We start from the raw sequence: 16,480 nt of genomic DNA on the forward strand, positions 1-16,480 counted from the left end.
GGAGAACATGTGCACAGGTGCACTACATCTGCTGTATCTCTTAGCACACACAGTATTTTGAGCTTTCAAATCACCCCCTTTGAAAAACCAGTCCCAGGTGCCCTCCCTGTGCTCAGGAAAACAGGCAACAGGCTATCCTCAGCATCCTAGTTATTTCTGAACCAGCAGCAGCTGCATTGAGAGATGAGCACAATAGCTCTTAGTTTTGGAAAAATCAGTGAACAGGTTTGGGAACTGTTGGCACATAGAGAAAACACACACAAAGAATGTACAGGAAACATAGTAATGGTTTTGCAATTCTTGCATTTAATTACTTCAGCATGTGGGTTTTTCTTGGTATTCAGCCTTCTCCTTTCCACTGCAATCTTTCGTAGGAAACTTGCATAAATAAACACTTTTCCCAGACCGGTACATAAACCAGATACACAGATGCACAAGCTTTTTTTTTTTTTTTACAGTTTTCTTAAGCCTTGGTTTCTTAACTTCTTAGGAGAGAAAGTGTAGTAAGAACCCATGATGCACTCAGACCCAACCCCCGAGGGTGAGATGCGCTCAAGGGAGAGGACTCCATGACGGAAGAACATGACACCAACCCTTTACAGAAACTACCATCCAACTTGGGCAGGAAGTGAGAGGCACAGAGCAGCCTCCCAAAGAACTCTGCTGTCTGCATGGTGTTGTCAAACAGCACACCAGAAAGGTCTGATTTTTACTGTTTCACTCTTGGCAAAATTGTGGCCTTTGGAGAGGAATCAACAAACCAAACCAGACCTGGGACAGATGTAACTTGCTCACCACCCCCCACTCCCTTCAGCTCACGAAAACTTGAGACTATTCAGCCCTTGGCCTCAAGTCAGTGAAAGACTGTGAAAGGCTCGAATAATACAAATTTGACAAAAGGCAATTCAAAAGATGGAAACACGAAGGGTAACGAGGTAAGAACAGGTAAAAACACGGGAATAAATGACACTGAAGGCGTTACACAGACACACACATTCAGGAGCAGGACCTTCCTCTGCAGCTCATAGATTTGACAGTGAAGCACAAATCCAACGAAGTCAGGCCAGCACAGGTAACATGCATTATTATCTAGCAGGCTTCAGGATGTCTAATTACTTTGTATTCTTGAATATAAAAGAGCTCAAAACTTATTAGTTCAGGAACTTCAGAGAGAACAAAACCTGTAGGTAGCCTGAATTCCCCAAACTGGAAAAAAATTTCAAGTAATTGTGCTGGTAGGAAATATCAGGTGACATTATTCAAGGGGGTTTCTACCTGCATCCAGGCCTCTTGCAGCCCCAGCAGTTCTGTGTTGCTTCAGCACACAGCAGGTTTGTGTGGGCTCGTGTAACTGCGACACACTCGGTACCAGCACAGGGGAACAGCAGGGCTGGGCTCCACAGTGCAGCTGCTCACAGAACTTGGGAAAACAGTGCAGAAAGAAATTCTGGGGAGAGACTTTTTGATGAAGCAGACACTACATTTTGTAATTTGCTATCAAAGGACTCAGATGCATCTGGTTAATTTGGCTTTAAGATTCCACAGGCAGAAACTGCAGCACAAAGCCCCAGGGCTCCCCTTCTCATTTTAGGGGCAGCTGCTGGCCCTTCCTAGACATGAATCAGTCCTACTGACCATCTCCAAGGACACATGACCTGTGAGCTGGGGGCAGGTTACCCCAGAACTGCCATGCAATGTGCATGAGAAATCAGCTATGCAGGGGGCAAGCACTTCCTACCACAACTCCTACAGTCTGGGGCAATGGATGTGTGCTAGCATGTTAAAAGTAATACTCCACAGTTAAAATGTCATTTTCCATAGGAAAAATGTTCCCTATACCTAGGAGCAGATCTAGGAGTACGAAAGATATCTAAGCAGATGCAAACAATTGTAGCCACAAACCATCAAAAAAAGAAATCTCAAATTAAAAATGAAATTTAAAACCAACTTAATTCCAAACAGTAGACAAGCCACCTATTGAAGCAGGCTCTCCAAAGAGTAAACCCAGGTTTAAAATATTACACACCACATTACTATCCAGCTAACAAAAACAAACAGCATCCCCCCCAACAAAAAAAACCCAGCCAAACTTTACAAACAGGATACAAACAGATTTCCTCTTGCAATAAGGATACTGGATAAAAAGTTATGGAATACACTGTGGTATGTTTACAGGGAGGTTGTTATTCCCTTCTCCTAGTGCCTTCGCTCCACCAGCTTTTGTTCTGAGCTTGTGTTCAGTTCTCCCAGATGTGCTCCTTGCTTGGAGCAAGAGAACTTCCATTTGTCTGTGCAGAACAGGGTCTCCAGTAAGCAGGTGAGGACAAAGCTCACACTTCTTGCTGCTCCAGTCCTGTGGTGGCTATTCCACAGCACTAAGCCAGTTACAGATATTCTGAGTTCAAGAAGTTTCTATCTCAGAGGCCTCATCTATGAAGTTAGCAACAGGACTAAGGAGCAGGAGTGGAAACAGTTTATACTCTCCATTCCCATCCTCTGGGAGGAGAGGTGGATCACCCATTCCCAGGGTGTCCAGAGACTCAGCCTGGCTTGCTGGAGCTGTGAGTGGCACAATGGTTCCACTGCCTGATGGAGACTGGAGAGCAGGTTTCTCCTCCAGGGGAGGCAGCAGAAAGTCTTTTGGATCCTCCATCTTTCCTGCAACTTCACCTGAGGGTTGTTCTTCAAATAAGGAAAGCAGAGGGTTGGCCCTGTACTGGATCAGCTGCATATCTGAGGGAAAACAAACAGTTCAAAGTGTTTCACTAAGTGAAGGCTCTTATTCAAGGCAAGAAAACCTGGAGAGGCTGCTTCAGACGTGGTGCACTACAGGAAAGCCTCAAGATGGGCTTGGAAAGCCCCTACACCCATGGCTGCCAGAGTTGAGCCAAGGCCCTGTGTCTGCAAACATCAGGGTCTGAAGCCCACTCTAAGCCCCTGATTCCCATGGCATGGCAGCACTGCAGTGGCAACCCAGCAGCACTGCCCCTGGGGGGGTCACAGCACTGCCCTTGAGGGGGGCTCACAGCACTGCCCCTGGGGGGTCACAGCAATGCCCTTGAGGGGGGGTCACAGCAATGCCCTTGAGGGGGGGTCACAGCACTGCTCCTGGGGGGGTCACAGCAATGCCCTTGAGGGGGGGTCACAGCAATGCCCCTGGGGGGTCACAGCAATGCCCCTGGGGGGGGGTCACAGCACTGCTCCTGGGGGGGGGTCACAGCACTGCTCCTGGGGGGGGGGGGGTCACAGCACTGCTCCTGGGGGGGGTCACAGCACTGCTCCTGGGGGGGGTCACAGCAATGCCCCTGGGGGGTCACAGCACTGCCCTTGAGGGGGGGTCACAGCACTGCCCCTGGGGGGGGTCACAGCACTGCCCTTGAGGGGGGGTCACAGCACTGCCCTTGAGGTGTCACAGCACTGCCCCTGGGGGGTCACAGCACTGCCCCTGGGGGGTCACAGCCTGCATAGGAGATACTGCCACAAGGACATTTGCAGTTCTGCTCCCCATTGTGGAACTTGTGTCATGTTTCTGTGTGAAAAAGGAAACAGTCAGCACCACCACAGGGCACAGGATGGGCCTCTTGAGACTGAGGCACAGCTTCAAGATCAGTGAAACACCCCAGTCTTCACAAAAATTTTAAACTCAAAGAACGAGATAAACCATATTACAGGCTACAAAAATTCAATTTCAATACCAAGTTTTGGAAGAGCTGTCATAGTGCTCAGTGTTCCTTCCTACCCACCTTTGCTTCCTGCTGTTTCCCTCTCACTCGCTCCCAGACCTTCAGTGCTCTCTGTCAAGTTTTCCATCTGAAGCAAAGCAGACAGAGAGTTAAGACAGAATGTTTAACAACAACAAAATTGAAGTCTTTACTGACTGGTTAACAGAATTAGAGGTGAAAGAGAAGGGAAGAGAGATGGAGCAGCTGAGGAATGAGTCCATTGTTGCACACGAGGGCCTGCACACTGCTCTCAGAAGGACACACAGTGAAATACAGACAAACTTAACTTACTAGGTCAAAAAAGCTTCTGACTAGCAAATATTTGTTTTACCTTCCAAACCAGAAACTTTATTATAATCTGTCTTGTTGGGATAACAGTAAAACATGATTTCATTATGCAATTAAATTTTGCGGGCACCGCTTAAACACAGCTGCATTTTACATCAGTTGTAGTATAAACTCTTCTGAGTGGGAAGTCCTATTTTAAATATTATTTCAGGACTACAAAAAAAATAACACTTACAAGAGGTTTTTTTAATAGTATGATTCAATTTTAGGAATTGGACTAAGAGAAGTTTGTGCTGAGCTTCTGTATGTCCTCTAAGGAAATCCCATACAGCCACATGCAGAACAAATATGGTGTATTGCATTACAATTTTCATTTAATACTTTTCTTTCAGTCTTCAGACAGGCATTTCAAGTGTGTGACTACACTAGGAATGCAGGGTTGGAAATTATCTTGAGATCCTTGTTAAATTCCTACATGCCAACACTGATAACTGACACCCTGGGGTCAGCCAGAAAGGATGAACTGGCAGTTTCAGGCTGTGCCCCAGCCCCACCCTCAGGCTGCATCCCACAAGATTCAGCTCCCAGAATTCGCCTTTCCCACCAAAGAAGCAAATGTTACTCTTACATTTTCCATACCAGGCGGTGTTTCCATCAAGTTCATATCCAGGGCTGGCAGCTCGGGATTAAATGTCTGAAAATAAAACCAGACCATATGTCAACTGATAAAGTTCTTGAAACAAAACTGCAGAGACTCCTGAAGGGATGGTAGGAACAGCGTGCTGCTCCGTCCACTGAAGCACAGGAACAGTGGCTCCTCCACGGGCCTCCAGCCAGGTGCTTCAACCTGTGGCAGTAAACTGAGGTGACAGGAGAAGAAAAAGTCACCGTATTTCCCAGTGATTCCAGGAATACAGCTGAGTTTCACTCCATATCATAAAGCATAATCAAACACACAGTCAGGATGTGATGATATGTGACTGAGGATTATGAAGGACAAGCAAGGCTTCCCCCTTGAGTTACATAGAACAGAAATCCTGCATGACCTGGGAAAGGCTTCCAATGTTACCCTGAACACTGTAAAAGCCTACGAATCATACTATCTGTAACTATTTGCTTCTCAGGATGTTCCCCCTCCTTACCCATTACAACATGGAATAAACCAGTAACATTTTATGATGCAACTTGAGCAGTATTTTTCAGAAATCATAACAGTGAGAAGACACTCACATCGCTGAATGCTTCGGCACCGAAGTTGTACTGCTTCCCTGACAGCATTGCTTGGAGCTCTTCAAGGCTGGCATCAATGCAGTTCAGAAAATCCTGAATTTCTTCTCTAAAAAACCAAAATGACATAGTACTGTAAGGCACAGTTAGCAAGCATGTTGCTTACAATCCAGAATAACCCAACAGATGAAACCGCATTCCCGCATCACCTTTCACTCCAGCTTTGAGGTACAGGCGCAAGGAAGACCACGTGAACAGCAAGCACAGCGACAGCTAGCGGGTGAAAAAGCAGTTCCTCCCTCCACACCTACTTCCTCCCTCATTTTAATATCTGGTGAATGTTCTCAAATCCCAGCCTGTACACCAGTATGTGTTTAAACTAAGGTCTGATGGTTTTCCCCTGAACAATAAATGACAAGCAAAGGGATGGAAGTAATCTGGGCCTGAAGGAACTCTACCTACTTTGAAACATCAGCTTGTTGCCAAATTGGACATGTTTCCAGGGACAGTGGGCAGGAATTGAAGGACAGTGAAGGAAGTGAAAAGATGGCTGCAGGCACAGTGCCCATACCAAGTGTCTTGCTGTGCCATCAGCTCCTCCTGTATTGAATTCTCAGCTGTGAGGAACAGGCAGCTCCCAGTGCCCAGGAGGGAAGGTACTGCAGGGCCTTCAGATTACACAAGTGCTGGGACACCATCCCAGACCTTCCTACCTGCCACTGACCACAGCAGGAGAGCTGTAGGAGCAAGAATCAAAGCAGGTTCCTCGATCCAGCTCTCCTACAGCCGCAGTGACGGTGCTGGCAAAGCTCAGGGGCTGAAGCAGAGCTGGGAGCTGCACACAGGTGGTGTGGAGTGGGAACCCACAGCCTGCATCCCTCATCCAGGGGGGTCTGATCTGACAGGGCACCTGGGAACACCTCTGCACGAATGAGGGGTAGAGAAAGGAAAGAACACTGAGCTGACACCCACTGGCCACTGGGACAATCCACGTCCAGGTCCCAGGAACAAAATGGCCACAGTGCATGCCCGAGATCAGTGCCCTTCACCTGCTGCTTGGCAGCTCCTGGCAGTGCCAGCAGTGGGCTGATGGGACAGACTGACCTTCACAGGCCCTAGGATGAACACACCAGCAGTCAGGCACACTAGTTACCACAGAAGTGACAGGGGAACTTGCCCTTTTACAGTGTGTGATGCCAAGCCTTGGCTTTTTCAAGCCCTGCTAACAGAGGCACAGGGAATTCACTTCATCAATGACAATTCAAAAGCTGATTCCCTACATTCTGCCAAACACATCCTCCAAAACTCCAACAAGACCCCACAAGATGATGACAGTGTAACAGTTTTCAGAAACAAGTTAATACCTGTCCAGCAAAGGATCATTTTGATTTCCAGAGGTGTTCTCATTCAAGATGGAGTCAATCACTGACACGGGGTCCTCTGGAGCATTTGGTTGTGCAGTATGGAGTTCCACAGCAGCACTGCCTATTTCACTGGATTTGCTGACATCATTTACAGGAACTGGTGGGACAGGTTCTGCACAATTTAACTCACTTGGCTGTGATACTTGACAAAGAGGTAAGCCGGGATCCACAGCTGCCTGTGGCTCTCTGAAATGTAACCCCAAGAGAAACAACATGCAGGAGAATTCATCCAACTGCATTACTATTCATTTCAGCTTTAGCATCCTGAACCTTAATAACACCAAGCCAGTTGAGAGTTCAAACAATGAACTGGTTTTTAGAAAAAGCAGCAAAGTGTCTTCCTAAAGGCAGATGAAGAATTTCTTATGACAGCTTATACAGAGAGTACATATCAGGGCAAAACACTCCATTTTCCCAGGCTAAAAGCAGCAAAATAATACATGGAAATTAGGCAGGAGGGAAACTCCTAACAGACAGACTCTCAAAAGAAAAGATTCCAAATTGGTCCATATTTCACTCTGGGTGTTATAAACTAAATGGGTTTTCACTAGAATCTGCTGCCACACAGAGGATGTCTTCCCTAGGCTATGCTTAGTGAGAGAAGTACTGAGACTGGAGATAAAACTATACATCTTGATTTGTCTGTCAGCAACCTATATACATTTTGGATTGTTTATTAATCACCTCTATATGCATTCAGGTCCCTGTTCAGTCGAAAAGTCAAGTATGTGCTTATTTGTTGAACAGGCAGAAAAGCCTCAGCAAATCAAACCTGAAGTGCCCATCAGCCTGACAGGCCTCTAGGCACTCCTGAAGAGACACAAGCTCTGACCATGACCAGTGGTACATGCTGTAAAAAGGAGAGCCCACAACAGGCCTGTCATGCACAGACGGTGTGAACATTCAGAGAGGCTATTTCCCAGAATCCACATGGAATCGCCAACGTTAACATAACTACCAGTTAACAACCCAAGCATAAACGTGTGCTTTGGACATACCTGGCTCTGCCACTCGTGTGTGCCACAGCGAGGAGGCCATCAGTGGCATTTTCCAGGGTGTCAGTGATATCTCGGATGATGAGACCTGTGCCATTTCCATCCTCTTCATCTGCACTATGTTCGGAAAAAGCCATCTGCAGATACAGCACAGAATGAGTAAACCACAGGCTCTGACCTTTTCTTTTTTTATTTTGAAGCCCCATTCTTCTTGCAGCTTCTCTTTCCTGTTCAGATTTTATCTGTGACCAGTTGTACTGATTTGCACAATTTTACAGCCAGAGCAATGCTCTAAAGCTGCCCATTGCAAAAGGGAGAGCATTTGATTACAAGATTAGTGTATTTGTAGCTACAGGGTAGACTGGTATCCCCAGGTATCATTCTGTTCAACCCACTGCCTCTTTCCCTGGGGACACTTACAGCCTGGCCACTCTCCACAGGTATGCGGACGTACTGACGGCTGTACTTGGAGGGTGAAGCACCTGCAGCATCTGTGAGAGACCTGAGAAAACCAACAGCTTTAGTACATTGTTAGTTCCACAGGAAGGAGCTGCAGCAGTGCCAAATACATGCAGTAGTAGTAAGGACAATCATTCTTTCCCTCCTAAGAAGCCTGGCTCTTGGGAATGTGTGTCAGGAAGGGCACTGCAGGCAGTCTGCACTACACACACGCTGCGTTTGGAAGAAGTCAGTCACATGTGCATGTTTTGAGAGTTACCACTTCTGATAACTGTGCCCTTTGGAACTGAGTATGTATAGAATATTCTCTCCCCGCCTATTTTTTTTAGTGGTAAGGAGGAAAATCTTTATTTTGTGCTTGATTCAACTTCCATCAGCTTTGTCAAGTTTGAATATACAAGTAATAAAAATATACTTCATACACTAGAAGCCAATTTATGCCTATAATTCACATCTGACACGGATCTGGGACCTATAAAGTAATTACCTTTTTCTTTTGACCCCAACAATGTAATTTCCTCGCATCAAACTTAGTATAAATTGAAGAATCTAAAAAGGAAAAACAAGGGAAAAAAACCAAAACCAAGTGGTCAGCATAGCAATCCTAATATCCTATTTAGATTTTACTATAAAATGATGCAGTTATGTGACTGAAATTAACAGGTAAATTAAAAATCCATTTGCAATTGTATCTTAAGAACCAAAACAGGAGTTACAAACCGCATAGAACTTATCCCACTTCCACAGTTGGGTTTTTTTTTTGAAATGCAATATAACAGCACAAGTCACTAGAGGATTCCAGACCAGAAACAGCTGAGGGATAAACCAGAGAAAATTTGTTCCAGTGCGCAAGCTCCTACAGTTTCCAGGTTCCATATTCACTTCACAAGTGGTCTAAGTGTGTCCTGGTCCAAGATCTTTCACAGACTCGGTTCCATGTGCCTGCAATCTTGTGTTCTGGGCTCCTGTTACCATGCACTGCCTCCACACACTGACATCCTACTATGACTTTTCCTTAGTGCTTTGCTCGTGGTTCTTTACTGTGCTACTTCTGGGACACTCAGGAACTGTGAACATTTTCTTTCTGCTGTATCAATACAGCCTGTTCAGCTCTGTGTCATTTGTCATTCTACATAAGCAAAGAATGCCATGAAGTATCACAGAGGCAGGAATAAGGATGGTAGCACTGAAGATGCTGCAATGGTACCTTAGACAGCAGCTTCTGTTGTTGACTGTGCTTCTGCCTTAGAACTGCCACTTCTTTCCACAGGGCCTTATTTTCTCTGCAATGCAGAATAAATCAGAAGACAGAGGATGAACAGAGTTTACTTTATATGCTCTAGTTTTACAGCTTTCAAACTTTCACAGTACCTTGCAGGACTAACGACAACATTCCCTCTATGGATAACTAACTCAGGTAATCCAATCCACTAGCATAAACTCTGGGTTAATTTAACTCCATTTTCCATCAGGCAGGACCAAACGCTCAATAAGTGCACCCTCATCCTCTGCTACTCCACCAATAATCTCAATCTGAGGTATTCCTTCAAAGCCTCAAAGCTGTCAAATAAAGACTGTGTGTTACACTCAGCCTGTTTCCAAGCACCGACAGCCTCAGGACAGGCTCAAAAGTGGTGTTCAAGGTGGTGTTGGGTTTTTTTAAAGAAACAGAGGGAGTAAGGTATCTCCTGAACTATGGTTGATACCTGCTGGCATACCAATGACCTAAATGAATTACCAGTGCCTATATGAAGAAGATCTGTGGGAACAGAGATGAGGATGTGCAAAGTCCACTTCCAATTAGAAAGAAAACCAAACACTAATTGTCCCTCACTGCATCTAACCCTGTTTGTGTTCAGAAAAGGAAATGTTTTGATTGCCCTAAAAAGCTGCTGGCAACCAAAGTGAAATCTCAAGACAGTCAACAAACTCCCAGTCTTAATCTCCAGTCTGTAACTGAATTATAAAAACAAACAAGATTCAGAATGTTGTGTGGGGTGGAATGGGCATTCTTAGGAAAAAATACAGTTTCACCTGTTTCCAGTCCAAATGAAACCCATATTTAGCCAAGCTCCACCAGATATAAGCCACATTTAATGTATAAGCGCCTCCGAAACAGCTGAGTCTACCTCTTCATATTAGCCAGCCTGACATCCATGTTGTTCTGCTGCTCTCTCATCTCCTGCACCTCGGACAGGACTTTGTGCAAATCCTCCGTGCAGACCTTGAGATCCTCGGTTCTCACTGCAGACACCTAAAATAGGTACACATGCTTTACTACAAACAGTGCCTTGCATACTCCTTGCTGCAGGGAGAGTGCAGTCAGTCTGCAGAACAGGTACAGGCTCTGCTACGACACCAGGTAACACTGTAATTCTTACATGTCACAAAACACCACAACTGCTATATGTTACAGTCCTTAGGACAGTCTGCACTGTATGAAAAAAACAAGCTGTCAATGAAAAGATGAGATTACCACTTTGTACCTAAAGACAGTAGATTCATGACTATAATTCATGATAAAAACCACTGATTCAAGGGGCTTTCCCCGGGGGCTCTCTGCCCTCTAGTGTCACAGGCAAACACCAGCCAAAAGCAAAACACAATTGACAGTGGAAGAAGAACAAGATGATCATATTCCTTCTGGGTGTGAGTACATCTGCCAGCAGAGGAGTAACAAATTTCCATTAAGTTCCTGGAGGATGAAGGTGTCAAGTTAGATGCATCCTACTTGATCTGAAAATTTGTCCCACACCAGCTGAATTGCAGATTCCTATATTGGTGTTTCCTCTATTACCTCTCTGCTCAGCGATATTCCAAAGGTACAGAGACTTGTCTCCAGAAAGAAGAGTCCAATCTGCTCTTCTGCCCACAGCAGAATCCGTGAATGTTGCCACTTCAAATGATGGTGGAAGAGCCACCAGAAAGCAAAAAGCTCACCACCTCCTTCCTGCACTTCTATGTTAAACATTTTCTGGTTCCTTCAGGAACTCTCTCTGCAGTGGGAGCATTGTTACCTATGATACAATTCAGGATTTTCAAAAAGACAGGTCTAGTGCATCACAGCTCGGAATGACACATCCAGGTTTTGTGGGCATCATTTTAAACATCATTTTGCCAAATACTGACTATGATGGAACCAAACAGAGTTGCACCAGATATCCCTCCTAACCTACAGCATACTGGGAGTTTTCTTCTTATTCTACTAAATTCCAAGCGGGAGGTGAAAGCATCTGGGATTGGCCTGCTGAGGTGTAAGATAACTTCCACACAGGTTGGCTAACAGATCCCGTCTTCCAAAGGGCAAGAGGATGGTCAGAAGCAGACCTATGGTGTTATAAACCAACATCCCACTCCTTCATGCTGGAACAGAACACAGCTGTTGTGCAATTACTCCTCAGACATGACTAACTATTTTCTTAACACAATCCTGTGATGCAAAGGATGGACTGAAGGGTCTGACAGTTCTCCTCCCTGTCTGCAGCTTAGAAGCTTCACTGTTTGTTGCAGGTAATAACTTATGCTAATGTACCCAGGGTGCATCCCAAACGGAATTCATGGCTGTCTGATTTCTTTTCAACACACCATGTCTCCATGGGGAAGATGCATGGAGCAGGTGGGAATTTCAAATGCGGCCAGCCTCTAAAAAAAGGCTCCAACTAAAACATTCTGCCCAAGTGCATGGAACTGCTCTTCAGTCTCCAACTGGCTAATAAGGGTGGTGAGGCCCTGGCACAGCCTGTCCAGAGAAGCTGCAGCTGCCCCATCCCTGGGAGTGTACGAAGTCAGGCTGGACAGGGCTTAGAGCAACGTGGCAAGTGGGAGGTGTGTGTGCCCACAGCAAGGGGGTGGAATGAGATGAGTTTTTAAGGACCCTTCCAACTCAAACCATTCTGGGATTCTATGAAGACACACGGGGTGTCTGCACACCAGCAGAGCTAACAGTGAAAGGAAGTAAGTAAAGCAAGTCCTGCATTCAAACCTGCATTCCTGACAGAGACTTGAAATCCAGTTTATAGCCAATACTGGAATATGGCTCCATTCCAGGCAGTAAAATAGCAAGAAAAATAATAACTGTTTTGCAAAAAAATCATTAATATTTCCTGTGCAACAAAGAAAATGTTTCACCAACCTATTCAATACTTTACATGGATGTCCTTGGCATTAAGCAGAGCTTTTGTCTTTTCATCTAGAACACTCCACCCAGTGCCCCACCCCTGGGACACACAGAGCCACACCTGTTGTCACTGGCTGCCTGCCCCAACACGTGTGGTGCTGGGACACACGTGGTGCTGGGACACACGTGGTGCTGGACATGGGCAGTGCTGGGACACACGTGGTCTGGGACATGGGCGGTGCTGGGACACGCGCTGCTCACACGGGGGGAGCACTGGCCTGAGCCAGCACCGGGGAATCGATTCCGGCTCCGAGCAGGGGCAGCTCAGCGAGGAATCGATCCAAACACAATTGCGGCTCTCCAGCCTACCCTGGGCTTTTATTACCCTGGGCAATGCAGCCACACCTGACGACAGCCTAAAGAAAAGATTCTGCCGTTCACATGTCAACATGATGTATCATGATACTCTCTTCCTTAGGATATTATGGGCAGTAACGTGTCAAGAGAAGATGAATATCTGTGCAGAAACAGGTCAGACAAGGCCTGAACATACAAAAGAAAACCAGAAAGTGCTCATAAAGATGTAGCTTAGTGGCAACATAGTTTTGGAGGAACACTATAATTTATGCAAACTCACCCAAATGAAATGATTACTGATGCCCTTGCTAATTTTTAATGAGTGCCAAATGAAAATGTATTTCTTTTGCTTCTTTCACTTTGTGCCTCTCTCCGAGTTGGAGACACTGACAGAACTGTAGACTGTGATAAGGTGCAATCAGGGATATGAGCTATGTGGAAAGGGCTCTTGTTTGATGGAGATGCAGAATGTGGTCCTATCCCAGTGCATTGCCAACAGCAGGGTGGGTTTTGTCTAAGCGCTGGCACGAGGAGGCCCAGCTAAGCACCAGCATGGCATTGTGAAGGAGTTACTAAGGCTTGCGTCAGGATATACAACCTTGTTTCCCATGGCAGTTGCTGGCTCTGAAACACCCATACATGCTGTTAATAAGCCACTTTTCATGACACAGGGAAGTAAACATTGTGCTTAGACTGTACCTTGCGCTTGATGTTTTCCAGTAAATGTGCCTTCCCTTGCTTGAAGAAAGGGTGCTGGAATTCAATGACTGAGCTCTTCTCTGCTGTAATGATACCATTCTCCAGAGCAATCACCTTCCTGAAACCATCTGTGGAGAGGAATCAGCAAAGGCATTTCTTCCAGTACAAAGCTAACTGTTACAACATACAGCTAAAGAAAACTCCAAGGCTACCAAAATATCCAAAGCACCACAGTTACTAGGAGCAGAAACTATGAAAAACAGCCAAAGCAGCTTTTGCTGGTGCTCAGTGATTTCACTGCTTTGATCTTCACAGCTAGAGAACGTGTCCACAGTACCATGGAATGCCCTGGCAGGCTGCACACACAGCTGTGTGGTAGAGGTCACCAAGTGTCCATGGGCAAGACAGTCATGTCCAAAACACCACAGCAGTTAGTTAGAAATGAGATTTGTTATGACATCTTACACAGAATCTTGTCCCAGTGCAAGCAGAGGAATGGTACACCTTCCCCTTTCATCCCTGACAACTACATATCAAAGCAAATGCTGTCATGCACCACCATGGTCTACAGAATAAAGCAAGATAGGGAAATTAGTTCCCTGCCTGTGCAAATACCTGCAGCAGAGCACCTTCTCCAAGTATGGAGAACTGTCTGCACAAAGTGAGACATTGCTAGCTCTATTTCCATCACTGTTTAAGCACCACAGGGTAGAAGCAGGACAGAGCTGACAGACCAATCCACCTCTCTCCTCGCTCAAGTTTTTAACACAGTTAATGCATTCCAGCTTCACTGTGCCCCAACAGTGTTGGCGTTACAGAGCCAGGATAGGTCCACCAGGAAAAGGAGGCTGCCACTGCATTGCATGTCTTCATAGGAATATTTGCATTTTCACACTTACCCTGGCTACAAAGGAAGTGACAATTGTTTCTTTGGATTACCCTTTGTCACTCAAGGAACAGGGTCACAGAAACGGCAGCACATGACACAAAGAACTGCATCTACCCTCTGTCCAAACACTAAACAGGTGTGCTTTCTCTCACATCTGACAAAATCTATACAAGCATTAGCTAGAGAGACCAGGCAAACTACTGGACATGGACAGAGAGCTCCTCCCTCTCACTCCCAATGAAATTCTAACTAAGGCAGCATCTCCTGTGCACTTTGCCCCTCCACTGGGCCCAGAAGCTTCTGCAGCTATTCCTGCTGGGTGCTGCAGTCTCTCTCTCACAGCATCCCTTTGCCTGGCTACGCTGTACATGTGCTATAAAATGCTGCCACGTGACGCTCACAGGCACAGAAAATGTAACGAGAAACATAGTCCAGCTCAGCCCATCAGCAGGACTGATCAGGCTCCAACACAGCAATGCAAGCAAAAGCAATGGCAGCCCCAAATCCAAGCAATTTTTTTCACATTCTAGGAGTATGGGTGTATACACAGCCTTTGCTCCCCAGGGTACACATATGTTTGCTGCTACATTAACAGCACCTCTGGAGCCCAGGGAACCCCACCCTGGGGGGTTCTTACATATTCTTACAGCTGTTGCTCTAAAGGACTTGGAGCAGAAACACAAAAACCAAAAACCAAGCTCTACCATCAGTGTTTTCTTTTGCAAAGCAAACTCAAGGCCAGAACCCAGGTTTTCAGGGATGAGACTTGCCAAGTCCACTTGCTTGTTTAAAGAAATCCAAAATGAAGCCAAGGAGCAATGAACTTGGCAGAGAGAACACGTAGCAACAGCTGATGCTTACACATGTTGAGCTGCCGTATGAAGCTGGAGATATTGTTGTGTTTGAAGTACTTAGGGAGCAGCTCCTTGGCAAACCTCTGCTCATCCAGAATGCAGAAATTCTCGCCATTCTAGGAAATAAACAGGAGTAACAGTTAATGAACAAGCACAGCTTTCCTAAGATGTTGCTCTTAAGTGAAGACCATAAATCAGCAGAGACGAACAAAACACTTCACCAAGGGAACTGCCTGTGGGAATACTTCTCAGTACTTGGGACTGGACTAAAAAATTTTAATACAGAGACACAGTTACATGGACCACTTCTATTGAATAGGGATTTTCTTAAAGCCCTGATGCTTTGATCTTAATCCAAAGCAAAATTTTTCTAAAAACCTGCTCTCCTTGTCCACAGGAAACATAAGCATTGCTCAAACACAATGGAATTCACACCACTAGAGAGATTTCATCTCCCTTCATCAGTCTGACCAGCTCCTGACAAGATTATTCCATTGTACGTGCTACGTCATCACTAAAAATAACCAAGTAACGTTGCCGTTAGTTGTCTGAACCAAAAGTTCAGACAACACAACCCAGCGGTGACCAGGGGTAAGTGAGACACCAGCAGTCCCAGATTTATCATATGCTCAAGATCAAACTTCCTGGAAGCGGCCAGAGGTTTTTTGCATCACTTTTAATGCTATTCACAAAGAGAACAAAAACATTGTGCTTCTTTTTATCTTTTCCTTGTAGAGGACAAACGGCTAAAAACAAAGGAGAAAATCCCGCGGATTTAAAAATGACAGGGACAAAAATAAACACGGTGCTTGTCTGGGGTGTGTGGTCTGTGTGCCCGTGCCCTGTGCCCGCGGGGCGCATCTGCCTCCGCTCCGCAAAGAAAACTAACAGTTAATGACTCCTTTCCCCACCCGATGCCGGTGACCGGGAATTCGGGACCGGCCCCCGGGCCGCACCGGGGCTGCGCGGGCAGCGCGGCGTCCCGGGCACAGCCGCGGGGCTGCCTCACCGGGCTCGGGGCGCTCCGGGCAGCCGGGGATCCTCCTCCTCCCTCGCCGCCGCCGCCGCCCGGCCCGCAGGGCCCCGCACTCCCCACCACCCCGAGCCCTCCGCGCAGGCCTCCCCGGGCCGGGCCCGCGCGGCCGCCTCACCCTGCTCCAGCAGATGACGTCGTCGCTGTCCGGGTCCTCCAGCAGCGCCCAGAGCTTGGCGAGAAAGCCGGGGACGGGCGCGGGGCCGGAGCCGGGGCCGGGGCCAGGGCCGGAGCCGGGGCCGGGCGCGGCGGGGCCGCGGGGCAGCGCGGGCGCCTCCCGCATCCTGGGGCCGGGCCGGGCCGGGTCGGGCCGCGGGGCCGCTGCGCGCACTGCGGGGCGGGGCCGGCGCGCGGGGCGAGCGCTCATTGGCGGGGACCGCCCGGCCCCGCCCCGCGGCCGCGAGCGTGGCTCTTGT

The 16,480-nt window shown here is 46.9% G+C and overlaps 1 protein-coding gene across 2 annotated transcripts; it reads right to left on the reverse strand.

The window, feature by feature from the left end:
- Positions 1–286: 286 nt before the first annotated feature.
- Positions 287–16,446, reverse strand: LOC135421241 (heat shock factor protein 3-like). Of its 2 annotated transcripts, XM_064669507.1 has the most exons (13): positions 16,183–16,446; positions 15,039–15,147; positions 13,289–13,416; positions 10,245–10,369; positions 9,323–9,398; positions 8,603–8,664; positions 8,077–8,158; positions 7,660–7,793; positions 6,602–6,847; positions 5,241–5,346; positions 4,639–4,704; positions 3,744–3,810; positions 287–2,733 (listed from the first exon to the last, which is right to left on the reverse strand). In XM_064669507.1, exons 1-13 carry the CDS (start codon positions 16,429–16,431, stop codon positions 2,402–2,404), a joined length of 1,782 nt encoding a protein of 593 aa, XP_064525577.1. In that variant the 5' UTR covers positions 16,432–16,446; the 3' UTR covers positions 287–2,401. The 2 variants fall into 2 exon arrangements, with proteins under 2 accessions (XP_064525577.1, XP_064525578.1); XM_064669508.1 differs by lacking the exons at positions 9,323–9,398; positions 10,245–10,369.
- Positions 16,447–16,480: the final 34 nt, after the last annotated feature.

Source organism: Pseudopipra pipra, chromosome 13, assembly GCF_036250125.1.
Source record: "Pseudopipra pipra isolate bDixPip1 chromosome 13, bDixPip1.hap1, whole genome shotgun sequence".
NCBI classification, from domain to species: domain Eukaryota; kingdom Metazoa; phylum Chordata; class Aves; order Passeriformes; family Pipridae; genus Pseudopipra; species Pseudopipra pipra.

Coding starts and splice junctions, on each gene's coding strand:
- LOC135421241 (XM_064669507.1), bottom strand. CDS start 16,431: ATGAGCGCTCGCCCCGCGCGCCGGCCCCGCCCCGCAGTGCGCGCAGCG. Junction 13,417..15,038: donor CATACGGCAGCTCAACATGT/GTAAGCATCAGC, acceptor TCCTCTCCACAG/ATGGTTTCAGGAAGGTGATT. Junction 7,794..8,076: donor CTGTGGAGAGTGGCCAGGCT/GTAAGTGTCCCC, acceptor CTGTATCTGCAG/ATGGCTTTTTCCGAACATAG.